Source organism: Gavia stellata, chromosome 28 (assembly GCF_030936135.1).
Source record: "Gavia stellata isolate bGavSte3 chromosome 28, bGavSte3.hap2, whole genome shotgun sequence".
In the NCBI taxonomy this organism is placed as follows: Eukaryota; Metazoa; Chordata; class Aves; order Gaviiformes; family Gaviidae; genus Gavia; species Gavia stellata.
The window spans coordinates 5,280,270-5,293,654 of NC_082621.1; the positions used below are offsets into that span (position 1 = coordinate 5,280,270).

A 13,385-nucleotide genomic window follows, 5' to 3' on the forward strand; every position below is an offset into this window, starting at 1 on the left:
CGTTCTCCCCCCACATCACCTGCCTGTGCCCGAGATGAAAGCAGCAGTCTCACTGCAGGCAGAAAGATGAGCAGGCTGTAAGTGAAGAGAGCGGGGATCAGCTGGCAGGAGCAGGAAAGGGGACATCCGTGGGCTGGCGTGCAAAGGGGCATGTGAGGGAGCATCCCCTGGGATGCTGGTGCAGAAGAGTCCCTGCAAAGTGGAGGCAAGGACATGTGCATCCCAACACGATCCACATCCAGGGCAAAATTTGTCACCGGGCCCCCTCTGCACATGCCATGTCAGGAAATTGCATCAAGGATGCTAATTGTCACATTGCTGATCCCGCTCCGGAGTAATGTGATAATGCACAGCGCCGTTGTAGTCCCGGGAGGAGAGTAATGTGTAAAAGCCGGCTCAGCTTTCGCAGGGCTTGGGGAGCAGCAGGGGCATCCCAGTAGTAGCCCAGTTCCCGGTGCTGAGAATCCCTGTGATTCAGCAGTCATTTGAAGGGGTTCCCTTTGCCAATGAAACTTTTATTTTTAATTTCCACCTGCTAACACGCACCTTTGCCAAGTCTCTCCAGCAGCGATTCGTCCCCAGTACTCCCAGTCCGGCTTCACAAGCCACACCTCACCGCTGGTGAGGCCACACCTCGAATGCTGTGTTCAGTTTTGGGCCCCTCACTCCAAGAAGGACATTGAGGTGCTGGAGCGTGTCCAGAGAAGGGCGATGGAGCTGGTGAGGGGTCTGGAGCACAAGTCTGATGAGGAGCGGCTGAGGGAACTGGGGTTGTTCAGTCTGGAGAAGAGGAGGCAGAGGGGAGACCTCATCGCTCTCTACAACTGCCTGAAAGGGGGTTGTGGTGAGGTGGGTGTTGGTCCCTTCTCCCAAGTGACGAGTGACAGGACAAGAGGAAATGGCCTCAAGTTGCGCCAGGGGAGGTTTAGGCTGGATATTAGGAAAAATTTCTTTACTGAGAGAGTGGTGAAGCATTGGAAGAGGCTGCCCAGGGAGGTGGTGGAGTCACCATCCCTGGAGGTGTTCAAGGAACGTGTGGACGTGGCACTGCGGGACATGGTTTAGTGGGCATGGTGGTGTTGGGGTGATGGTTGGACTTGATGATCTTACAGGTCTTTTCCAACCTTAGTGATTCTGTGATTCTGGGGAGCTCGTTCTCAACCAGTGGGATGAAACACTTTGGGAATACTGCAAAAAGAGGAGGTGCTACCCACCGAGCACTGGCTTTCAAGCAAGCTGACGGGGTGCTGTTTGCCACAGGTCTTTACGGGGATCTTCACGGCGGAGATGGTCCTGAAGCTCATTGCTTTGGACCCCTACGAGTATTTCCAGCAGGGCTGGAATATCTTTGACAGCATCATCGTCACCCTGAGCCTGGTGGAGCTGGGTCTGGCCAACGTGCAAGGGCTCTCCGTGCTCCGCTCCTTCCGCTTGGTACGTGTCATGGGGACGAGCTGTGCCGGGGGGTTTTGTATGCAATTGCCACCAGGGTGAAGAATGGCTTGTTCGGCCTCCTTTTTGGCAGTCACCAACTTGTCCCCTGTTAAAGATAACACTGACAGTCAAGCTAAATATTTAGGAAAGTCGGGATCTGTGCTCTTTGCAAATCCGTTGTGTATTTAATCCTTCCTGCCTTAATAAAACTGCCACATGAAGGTCTAATCCCAGTTTCGCAGCCTTGCTGACACCTTGTGGCAATGAAAGCCCCAGGCAAATCAATGCCTTGTCTTCTTGCTCCTTGTAGCTGAGGGTTTTCAAGCTTGCCAAGTCCTGGCCCACCCTCAACATGCTCATCAAGATCATCGGTAACTCGGTGGGCGCCCTGGGGAACCTCACGCTGGTGCTGGCCATCATCGTCTTCATCTTTGCCGTGGTGGGGATGCAGCTCTTCGGGAAGAGCTACATAGAGTGTGTGTGCAAGATCTCCCTTGACTGCACGCTGCCCCGCTGGCACATGAATGACTTCTTCCACTCCTTCCTCATCGTCTTCCGCATCCTCTGCGGGGAGTGGATCGAGACCATGTGGGACTGCATGGAGGTGGCCGGCCAGACCATGTGCCTCATTGTCTTCATGATGGTCATGGTCATTGGGAACCTCGTGGTGAGTCTTGGAGTCATGGACCTTCAATGAAAGGTGGGGAGCAAGGACAGAGGGTGTGGTGGGGTGGGGACACCTCTGCCCCTCGCTCACTGGCCGATGCTATCCAGCTCAGCTCATCTACAGCACCATGCCTGTAGGCACGGTCTTGTTGGAGCTGTACAGGAGCACAGGCAAAGGGCTCGACCTCCCTCCTGTAGACCCAGTGGATATGTGCTGTGTGCTCAGCTCTGTGTAAAGCAGGGTAAAAAGCAATTCCTGAGGGACCTTCAGCTGAAACCAGGTCAGGAACAGAAGGGGAATCCGAGGCATGGAAAACAACAAAGGGCTTTAGGCAGATGCAGGAGCAACTTTGGGACAAAAGAGAGCTCATCTTCAAGATGCCCTTTCTACTCCAGATGGCTTTTCATGCTTTTCTCCCCCGTTTCCCACGCCCCTGCGATGAGAGATGGAGGCAGTGTTATAACCAGCTCACCCAGGGCTGGCCCTTTGCTCCCGGGTGCTTTTGGGAGCAGATGCCCCCCAGAAGACTTTTGCAGATCCCCAGCATCCCCAATCCTCACCGCGGTCCAGGTGGCATCCTGGCGCTGCACGACCCCTCTGCAGCACGCGGCTCCTTCCCCCAGGTCCTGGTGATCCCCTGGTCACCATCACCCTCCCTGCCTGCCCATTGCCCTCCCCGCTAACCCGAGCTGCTCAATGCCTGTGCTGCAGATTTGCAAGTTCCAGGCGAGCGTGAAATCCTTTCTAAACTTGGTAACCCTCTCGCTGGCGGCTTTGAAGCTTGTTTTCCAGCCTGCGTGGGCCCTGCTCTCCCTTCGTAAGGAGCAAGGCAGGGGAGGGAAGCACAGCGGCTTGCCGAATCGCTCCTATTACTTGCCGGAGTTGTGTAAGCCCTTTGGAATTTGCTTTGAAAAACTATCTGCCCAGGGAGCTGCTGACGCCTCCCTCCCCACGGCGGATGCCTGCTCCAGCCCCGGCTGGCACAGCTCTCCAGAGGGGTGAAAGCAGCCCCGGCGAGAAACCCAGACCACCCCACGGCTCGGGTCAGGGGTAGGGCAGCTTGGAGCATCCCATTTCGAGGGCAGAAAGTTGGGATTTGGGTGCTGCTTGGCTTCCGTGGCTCATGCCAGGTATTTGAGGCTTTGAACTGGCCTCTCTAGCAGAGAGCCATGCTGGCTGCAGACCTCACCCTGGGGTGTCCTGGGGTCTGTGCTGGGTGGTGCTGGGCAGATGTGCATGCATCGTCTCGTGGTGGGGAGCAGCCCGATGTCCCCTTGGGCCACCCAGCAACAGCTTGGGAACCCGTTCATTTGAATTGCAATGCTGAATCAGGCTGAAAAACACCCGTAAGCAGCAGGAGCATCTCCAGGGCAGTCTGCAGAGAGTACAGGAGACCGGGAATCACAGCTGGGGCTCCCTGGAGACGCTCCCCAAAAGGGGCTCTGGAAACTTTTCCTCTCCTGGAGCCAGTTCTTGGAGTAGGACAGCCCATCCACCCCTCCAGGAGACTCTCAGGGAGAAGACATGGGGGGAGCACGATTTTCAGCTGGTGGGTCCAGGGGCAGTCCTCCCAGAGGTGTAGCCCTCCCTGAGATTGCACCCCAGCCTTCCGGGCAAGCTTTGCAGCTCCTGCTGCGCTCTGTGCTGCTGCCCGGGGTTCATTTAAAGCTAAGTAGAGAAACACCGCTTACGGAGCCATCTCTGCCCTCTTCATCCTCTGTGCCAGGCTCTCCTGGCCACATCTCAGGTATTTCCGAGTCCTGGAGCCTGTCCCGCACAGCCTCCCAAGCATCCCGGCTGCAGGGAGGTGTGTGTTTCTCCCCACTTCCCCTGCAGAGGAATAAGGCGACGGTTGGTCGTCCTTTACTGTTAATGACACTTTGAGCATTTCCTTTGGGGTTATTAAGGGAAAAGGGAGGAAGTCAGTCGGGTGACAAGGTAATGGATTCCTGTCCAAAAAAACTAGAGCCAACAGCAACTATTAGCTGTAACTGGTACTTAACGTAAGTATTAAACTGATGGGATAGTAGGGATTTATTTAAAGATGCGATTTAAGTCATATGGTATGAGCCATGTGAAAACAGCAGTGACCTTGAATAGCAGCTAATTCCCTTCTCAGATACGCTGCTGGCACAAAAAGGCACAAACATCAACAGCTGTGGGCTTGGCCCATCGGCCGCTCTGCCCAGCGAGTGCATGTCTGGGTGCTGCCGATGCTCCCGTGCCCTGGGGAGAGCCTGTCCCATTCCTCTTCTCATGAGCTGCTCCGGGTTTCTGGCATGCAGCGAGTCCACTCGTGCCAGGCGAGGCTGTGGTGGGGTCCAGTCACGTTTTGGGCATGGTGAAGTAGGAGAGGTCTAGGGGAAGCAGGAGAGAACCTGTGCTTGGAGCTATATAGAGCATTTGCATCCCATGAGATGACTTGTGCTGAGATGAAATACCACTTACCGTGGAGCAGAGCGGTCTCTGGTAGAAAGGGATGAGGTTACGGCAGTGGCTCAGGCTCCTACGTGGCTCTGGGGCATTGGAGACCCTCAGGAGCTTGCTGGGTGTCTGAGCTACCAGAGCCAGCAAAGAGGAGAGGAAGAGTTGCAGCTGAGAGGACAATAAGCAGGAGGTTTCTCCCTGGGAAGAGAAGGGACAGAGTTGAGCTGCATCCCTGTGGGTGGTGGGGAGAAGCACCATCCGCTTGGGGAGTCCCACCTGGGGACCAGCCAGGCCAAGAGCTCCAAGAGAGCAAAGGGAGGGACATGCTGATGGACCCACAGGGGAGGTGGTCTGAGAGGGGCTGAAGTGACGACCGGTATCACTTGCAAATGGATCAGCAGGACCCAAGCAGCTGGGGGTGACACCGAGGCCATCAGAGCCCGAGGAGGAGTGAGATGGACCATGTCCTCCAGGAGATGGGGTTGGCATCTCTGCAGTCCCCAGAGCTGGGCAATGGGAGCAGAGAGTCCCACACTCAATGAAAGGGTCTTCTCCACGGCCATGACTGGTCCCTGCCACTCCAGCCTGTGGGGACAATGTTGGTGCTGGACATCAGCGCTGGTATTTGCTTTTGTCCCCTCCAGGTGCTGAACCTGTTCTTAGCTTTGCTGCTGAGCTCCTTCAGCGCCGATAGCCTGGCGGCGTCTGACGACGATGGGGAGATGAACAATTTGCAGATCGCAATTGGCAGGATCACCAAGGGGATCGACTTTGTAAAGACCTCTGTCCTCATGCTGCTCCGCAGGCTGTGGAAAGGGAAGAAGGTGGCCCCGGAGGAAGAGCAAGAGCCCAGTAAGAGGGACAACTCTGTGCTAAACCATGTGGACACTGGCCAGGAGCCCAAGTCGGAGTACCTGGATGGAGTCACTGGCAAAGAGCATTTTTTCATGGATGACCTGGACCACATGAATTTCATTAACAACCCCAACCTGACGGTGCAAGTCCCCATTGCCTCAGAGGAGTCTGACCTCTACGAGGAGACAAGCACCCAGTCCGACACCGAAGATGCCAAGGTAAGAAAGGCGGGTGGAAGGGTTTCAACCCAAAAACTGGGATTGACCCATTCTTGCTGTACTGCCCAAAGAATTATGCTGGTTGTGGTTACTTCTAGCTTTTCCACACTATGTGGCATAGGCCAAAGTTGGGCTTTTTCAACTTGGCATTTCCCAGTGTAAGCTGGAGGTGGGGGGGTCCCAGCAGGGGTTTGGCCTGGTTTGGGTCAGGCTGTGGGGTTATTGCTAACACGAGGGGGGGACACACTGCACCACAGGGTTGGTGCAAGGGTCAAAGCGCTCAGTTTGGGGTTAAAGTTGTTCCAGAGGAATTTGATGCCAGGAAATCTGCTGATGGCACTAACATTGGATCCACTGCTAATGCCTCAGAAAGCATCATCGGGGAGGGTATGAAACCAGATGGAGGAGCTTAGCACAAGTGAACATGAAGCGATGCATTTTGGATCCAAAGCTGATGAGACAGCTGATGTCGGCATTGCTGTGTCGAGGTGCGGAGAGGACTGTCAGGGCTCGTGGGACACTGATTGCCTTGGTGCTCTGGGAGCATGACAGGGAGATGCGAGACAAGAAACTCGGGAAGACCGAAGTGGACACAGAAAGGGGGGTGACAGTCTGGGGGGAAATTACTGCTCTCAGTGGGGTCACACCGAGGTCCTGGGGAAACGCAGGGCGGTGGAGAGGAGCAACTGCATCAATCTCAAAGGGGGTTTGTGTGAATAATAGAACAGCTCTGACCCGGGGGTTGATCATGACTACTGATGGCAAACGTGTCTGCCCAGGAGCTGAGGAGCCTCTGGGAAGCCCTGTCCCAGCTAGTCCTGCTCGGGGCGGTGTGCTGGGGCAGAAGGCAGTGCTGCAGTTTGGGTGCAATCACAACTGCTGCTGCTTGCCTGGCTGTGATTGCACAGGGAGGTCAAGGCAGGGCTGGAAAATGAACCAGGACTCCCAAAACCCCACAGCCATCCACCTCCCTCCCCATCTGCAGGCTACTTGCAGCTTCGTGCAGTGACAGGGACCTGGCTCTGCTCGGGGCACGGTGCAAGAAGAGGGGACAATCCTGATTTTAATTTTCTTTTTTTTTTTTTTTAGCTGGGAAAACAGGGTGTTTTCAGCAGTAGGGGCTGCAGGAGGAGGACAGCAGGGAAGGTGGTGGCTGGCTGTGACCCATTGCAAATGTGCTGCTAAGCTGTGCTCAGGAGGGACAAGATTGCCTGGAGCACCTTAGCCAAGGGAATGGGCGAGGGGAGTTGCTGTCGTCATTCCCCTTAGTGTTGCCAGCAGGAGGGCTGAGAGTTGGCATTTTTCCCCAGATTTTTCCTACTACAAGTCCAGTCCAGTAGCACTTATCCCCAGTAGATCCAGGCCATGTCATAGCACACTGGGCGTGCGGTCGCACTGCACAGAGGTGATGCTAATGCCAACCTGGCCGCCGCGGGGAACGCATCCAGCCTGGTCTGTGGGGTGCCCCCCGGACCTCAGTTCCCTGCCACTGCGATGTGCTTCCCGGTAGCTAGGGGAAAAGCTCGGTGTGCAATTACGGACATGTCCCGGCGTGGCTCCGGCGTTTTGGGGCTGTCTTCAGCTGACATCTAGCAGCACCTGCTCCGACGCCCTGCACGGAGGTTGTGTTTTGAGAGCCATCCCTGGCTGCTCGGCATGTGCGGGGGGCAAACGGCGTCTCTCAGCCACTAAATACCAGTTCACCCCATCATCGCTGCTGGTTTTGGTGGCTAAATTCAGTCAAACGTTGATCACGGTGCAAAGCAGGGGGGTGCATTAACAACCCGGCCCCTGCCCGAACAGGCAGGGTGGGCAACGGGCTGGCGGTCAGCACATGAAATGTGACTGTCTAGTAATTAGAAATTGGACGGTAATTGGTGGGAGGCCTGAGCTGGTCCTGGGGGAAGATTGCTGCTAGCTCAGTGTGTTCACATGCCGTCAATTAGCTCCAGATGGAGCCAAAGCCCGGCACACCGCCTCGCGCCCCGACATGGGGCACTGGTGACGATTGCAAACTGGGGGGTTTTCTCCAGATGCGCTGCTGAGAAAACGCTGATAAATGCTCTCCCCCTTCCAGAGCAGCTCCTTTCCGAGGCAAAGACATTTTTCGGAGTGAAGTGATAGCAGCAGGATGATGGCAGCAGCGTGACTGCTCCCCTCGAGTGCTTTTGCATCTTCTGGTTGGTTTATCGTTTGCACCGCTAAGCAGCGAGGAGGTGACAGGCACAGGGGTGTTGGCGTGCTATGGCTGTGCAAAGAGTTAGTGCGGTGGCTCAGGGCTCTTTCTGGAGGCTTTTTGCCTCAGACCCCCATCCTGCCAGGCAGGGTGATATCTCCTGAGATGCTCTGGGCTGTATACATCACAGGGGTATCATTAAGTGCTGTGAATTATGGGGGGGTCACAGGGTGAGAGTGGGTGTGCGGCACCTGACTGGCAATGCCCGGTGCTGGCAAGGATGGGGAAAGCCCTGGATTTGGGTGGAAACACCCAGCCAGGCTGGAGGTGCGGTACCAGGCGTGATGGAAATTGCCACGCAAGCCGGCTGGTCGCAGGCACGTGGGGGCTCAGGAGCCCCCAGGGACGGGGTTTGGGGACAATGCAGCGGGACCAGCACAGTTATCCCTGTCTCCCACTCCAGAGGACCTGCCCTGGGCACCTTTCCCACTCCGACCTCCAGCACGGCTGGGCTGGTTTGTCCCTGCCTCATGCCTTTGCAAGACTTGTCCTGGAAGCAGATGGTTTCCATGTGTCCTTCCCCGGGGTCACAGCTTGCCTGGCTCCATGCCGAGGCCTCCCAATCCCCCTGCCCCTCCCGTCCCCCCCAGCCCAGGCGGAGCGTGGCCCCGCTGCTCCCACAGAGCCACCAGCCAACAGCTCGTGCCACCGCTACTGCTGTGTCCTGCTCCCCAAGGCAATGTCCTGCGTGTCCCCAGCACGCAGTAGCCAGGCTGCAAGGGTCCCCCAAAGCAATGTCTTCTCCTAGAGATATGGTCACGGCCCCTGAGGCTGCAGGCAATGACAGTGCCTCAAATTACCCCACGGGGTCTTCCCCGGCTTGTTGGAGGACAGAGTAGCTACTTTATTCACTACTGAAAGCGCTAGCAACCTTGGAGGAGGATTATCTCCTTCTCATGCAAGCCAACGCCACCCTGCATTGGAGATGCCCATCCAAGATCATCTGGTTCCCAGCTGCTCCCAGGTAGGACAGGCAGGTCTGGGGATCTGCTCTTTCATCAAGTGCTGCAGAAGACCTCGGAAAGCAAAAAAAAAAAAGGAGGGAAAAAATCCCAGGGGTTTGCCAAGGTTTTATCTCGTTATCAGCCCCTCTGGGCCTTTCTGAGTGGTGTCTGGGAAGCCAGCCAAGCTGAGCTGTGGCACGGGATGGAGCCGGTGAGAGGTATTTGGGATGCAGGTTTTGAACTTGGGTGAACCTCAGCCTAAAAGCCCTTCGGCACAAGCCGAGCTAGCAGGATTTGAGAGAAGTGCCATGGTGGCCACCCAGGTTTCTGTAGGTCTCATTGTACCAAAGGGTGTTTGGCAGAGCATTTCTTAGATGGGGGCATGCAGAGGAGGAGGAGGAGAAGGAGAGGAAATCAGCCTGAGGTGATGGTACAACCGGATGGGAGATGGACTTGCTGTGCTGGGAGGAAGGCTGGGGTCAGGGGACCTTTTGCTCCTCTGAACCTGGATGAAAAGCAAAGCTTATGCAAGCTCATGTACCAATGATTCCCCAAGGTCTGCAGCCCTGGACAATTCAACAGCTTCGCTCTGGGCTGTGTTTTCATAGGAAAGGGACTCAGAGCAGCCCCCACGCAAGGGGGTCCCACCAGCCGGCTCTCCCAGTACTGCCTGGTCTCTGTGCGGGCAGGAGGAACCGGAGGATGGCCAGAGGCAGCCACAGCCCAGGAGCATCCCTTCTGCAGGGCAGCTCAGCCTGAATCCTCCTCTCCCTTTGCAGAATCCCCTCTCCAGCGACAATGCGTCGTCCCTGTGCAGCACCGTGGATTACAAGCCCCCGCCGCCGGTGGAGGAGGAGGAGGCAGAAGAGGCTGAGGACAGCAACGAGCCCGAGGAGTGCTTCACCGAGGGTGAGGGACCGAGCAGGGCAGGGGACCCTGGGGAGAGGGGGAGGTGGGTATGGAGGGGCTATTGCCAACCAATTCTTGCAGCATAACAAGCCCCAAGCTCACTTATCTCAGCCCAAACTCCAAATCCTCCTGTACTACCAAGAAGATGGTCCTCATGGGGCTCCCCTCTTGTGTGCACACCCTCAAACCCAGCAGGACCCTGCTCCAGCCTGCACCTTGGAGGGTTTGAAAAGACAATAAAAGCACGAATAGTGTCGTGTTGGTGGAAACACCCTGGACAGGAGGTAACCCACAGCTCTTTGTCCCATCCCCAGCCTGCGTGAAGAGGTTTCCCTGCCTCTATGTGGACATCACCAGTGACAGAGGGAAGGTATGGTGGAACCTCCGGAAAACCTGCTTCCGCATCGTGGAGCACGACTGGTTCGAGACCTTCATCGTCTTCATGATCCTCCTCAGCAGTGGGGCGCTGGTAGGTCCCACCTTTCGCCCTGTCCCATTTGCTCTGCAGCAGCTTGGTGGGAGCCCAGGAACACAGTCAAGGCCCAGGCAGCACCAGAGGCTCTGGGCATCGTCTGGTTGTCTCCTGTGCAAAATAACACAGCTGTGGGCAGATGTTTGATTTAAACCCCCATTTGGCTCAGGTCTGCCCAAGGTACAGCTTTGCCAGGGGATCTAAACATCTTCCCCTTGGCCTCCAAGAGCCCTGCGTCGGTACAGTCACCCATGTACAACCCTTCCCAGCACCCTTCATGGGCTGTGGTCCATGGGCTCAAGGGGACACAACCGCCTACAGCCTCTCCTCCTGCTCTTAATGTCAACCATGAACTATCTGCACCATCTATTCAGCTTTATGTGGATGGTTCCTCATTTCACTGCCTCCATAACTGGCTGTCTGGAGGTGCTTTATGAATAATTCACGGTTATTATTTTGCTGTTCAGCACTTCCAGCCGCTGACTGGTGCACCCTCCCAGGGTCCATTTAAATCAACCTCATTAAAAAGCTGTGTGTCAGCCTGTTGGGCCTCTCTGAGTATTTGGGCTGGATACAGCTCAACTGCACTGTAAATAAGCAGAGCTAATGGGGAGACCAACTTTTCCACAAGTTTGGAGGTAAAGAGAGAGGGAAGGAGCACAGAGGGACTGAAGTGGTTTTCAGACATACTTTATCTGTCTGCATCACGCTCTGAAGTGCAGTTTGGGGATGTCTGAGGTTGTAGCTAGTGCCGGAATTGAAAGCTGTGCTAAAGCAGCTGTGCGACACCTGGTCGCCATGCCTGTACCTCTGATTGTTTATGTTTTACGTGCCATGAGGACGTATCAGTAACCCTAAGCTCTCCTAAGAGCATTTTCAAACCTACCAGGACATCCAACCGTGCAGGTTGGTCTCCTGGCTTTTGGCTTGTGCTCAGACTGGACATTTGCTGCAGTGAAGCTTTGCTTCAGGACAAACACTGCTCTATGTAGCCAACAAGAACTTGCAAACAAGAGTTAGAGCCTACGTTGATCAGGTGCATCAGTAAATGGCACCCATAGTTAGGCTCGCAACTTTTCAAGCTGCCTCAAGCCCTAGGAAAGCAGGGACAATGCAGGCATGGACGTGGCTGCACTGAGCCCTGCAGCGGGTCTAATGGAAGAATGACTGTCACGTAGCTCCACACCTCTTCCAGGCTTTTGAGGACATCTACATTGAACAACGAAGGGTGATACGTACCATCCTGGAGTACGCCGACAAGGTCTTCTCCTACGTCTTCGTCATTGAAATGTTGCTCAAGTGGGTAGCCTATGGCTTCAAGGTGTACTTCACCAACGCATGGTGCTGGCTGGATTTCCTCATCGTTGATGTAAGTGTTGTCTGACAAGCACCTCTAGACCCACAGTTAGCCAAGGGATTTGGGAGCATTAGGGTATTGTAGCAGGCTGTTGGAAATGAACCCATATTGTATTTTAAAGGACAATGGGGTGGCTGTGGAATGAGGGCTTAGACCATTGCTTAAAATAATGGTCCTCCACAGGAAGGGCCACTTCTTTCCCTGGCTGCAGAAATCCTTTCAAAAATCCTTTCTGTTTTACGCTCAAGCCAAGAACAAGCCCACGCTGTTCTACCAGACCCCAGTAGAGTTGTGAAGGGACATAGGGTCTCCCAAATGCTCTGTGACACCTCAGGCCGTTCCAGCTGTGCAGTATTTCTGTGTCACCCGTCACCTCCATCCTCATGCCCAAGAGGCAGGGACATTCTCCTGGTGGCTGGTCACCAGGGACCCAAGGACTCAATGCCTGTATCCCAGTGTCCCAAGACAAGACAATGACCACTGGCCTGAGGGAGTGCTGGGGAGAGAGGGATGGGCAGGAGCTGCAGGGACATGGCTCAGTTCCTCTCCATTGTTTCCATCTGAGGTGCTGCTAATCCCTTGGGCTGCTCCTTCCAGGTTTCCATTATCAGCCTGACAGCGAACTGGCTGGGATACTCCGAGCTGGGAGCCATCAAGTCCCTGCGGACGCTGAGGGCTCTGAGACCACTGCGTGCCCTGTCCAGATTTGAAGGCATGAGGGTAGGTGTCTTCCCCGTATGCTGCTGCCTCTGACATGGCCGTGCAAGCAGCACCATTCAGCAGTCACCTACATCAGGGACCCATCCCAGTTGGTTTTTAGGGGCCTCCAGATCAGTGGGATCAATGCTAAGGTACCTTTGGTCCAGTTTGAGCCCACTTGGTGCTGCTGAGGAGGGTAAGGCTGGGGCACAAGGACATGAAGGTCCACATCATTGCTAGCCAGGTCCTCCAAGGTCTCTTTTTCCCCTTGCAGGTGGTGGTGAATGCCTTGCTGGGTGCCATCCCCTCTATCATGAATGTCCTGCTGGTCTGCCTCATCTTCTGGCTGATATTCAGCATTATGGGGGTGAACCTCTTTGCGGGGAAGTACTACCGATGTGTCAACACCACCTCAGGGGAGCTCTTCGACATCAGTGTGGTGAACAACAAGAGCGACTGCATGGCCCTCCTCCACACCAATGAGGTCAGATGGGTCAACGTCAAGGTCAACTTTGACAACGTGGGCTTGGGATACCTCTCCTTGCTGCAGGTGGTACGTAACGAAAGCAGGTGCCATCCCTCCAAGGTGTGCACTGCCATAGCAGGGCAGCCTGAATAGCATCAGGGCTGAAGCGAGATGCTGCCCTGATGCCCAGATGGGGCCTCTTGACTGCTTCTTACCTCCAAAATCGGTATTTAACACAAAAAACCCCGCAGAGCCAAGGAGGAAAGGGACAGGGTAGAAGACGGGAGGGGAAGTTAAGTGTCACCAGGGAACCGCTGCAGATGAGCGTAGTTAGCACCAAGCCTGGAGCTGCGAGAAGTCCTCTGCACAGCACAGCGTGCAGGAGCGAGGAGGAGAGGCACTCTCTTTTCCCCCCACCCATTTGAAAAGTACGGTCTGCTGTAGTCGTAGGCTGCAAGAATTTTGCATGGGGAAGATGATGACTGGAAAAACAGTGCGTGTGTCCGCTACAGGGCAGTGGGTGAACGCAGCCGTGCTTCCACTGAACCCGCCGCAGGTGGGCCAGGCAAGCAGAAGGGGAACTGCTCACCGCAATTTTAATAAAAATATAGGTGTGGGCTCCATTATTGGGTGGGCTGGGGTTACTCCCATCAGATCCAGGGGAACTGGCGGTTGCAGAATCAGAGCACAACCTGAATTGA

At 55.3% G+C, this 13,385-nt stretch overlaps 1 protein-coding gene across 1 annotated transcript in view; it reads left to right on the top strand.

Moving 5' to 3' along the window:
* The window catches only part of SCN4A (sodium voltage-gated channel alpha subunit 4), a 32,083-nt gene that overhangs the window by 12,846 nt on the left and 5,852 nt on the right, over window positions 1-13,385 (top strand). Inside the window, exons 13-20 of the mRNA XM_059830462.1 lie at window positions 1,261-1,434; window positions 1,745-2,101; window positions 5,173-5,601; window positions 9,561-9,690; window positions 10,005-10,159; window positions 11,358-11,531; window positions 12,117-12,239; window positions 12,493-12,771. Of these exons, the coding sequence (XP_059686445.1) occupies window positions 1,261-1,434; window positions 1,745-2,101; window positions 5,173-5,601; window positions 9,561-9,690; window positions 10,005-10,159; window positions 11,358-11,531; window positions 12,117-12,239; window positions 12,493-12,771 (1,821 nt within the window). The remainder of the gene's footprint in view (window positions 1-1,260; window positions 1,435-1,744; window positions 2,102-5,172; window positions 5,602-9,560; window positions 9,691-10,004; window positions 10,160-11,357; window positions 11,532-12,116; window positions 12,240-12,492; window positions 12,772-13,385) is intronic.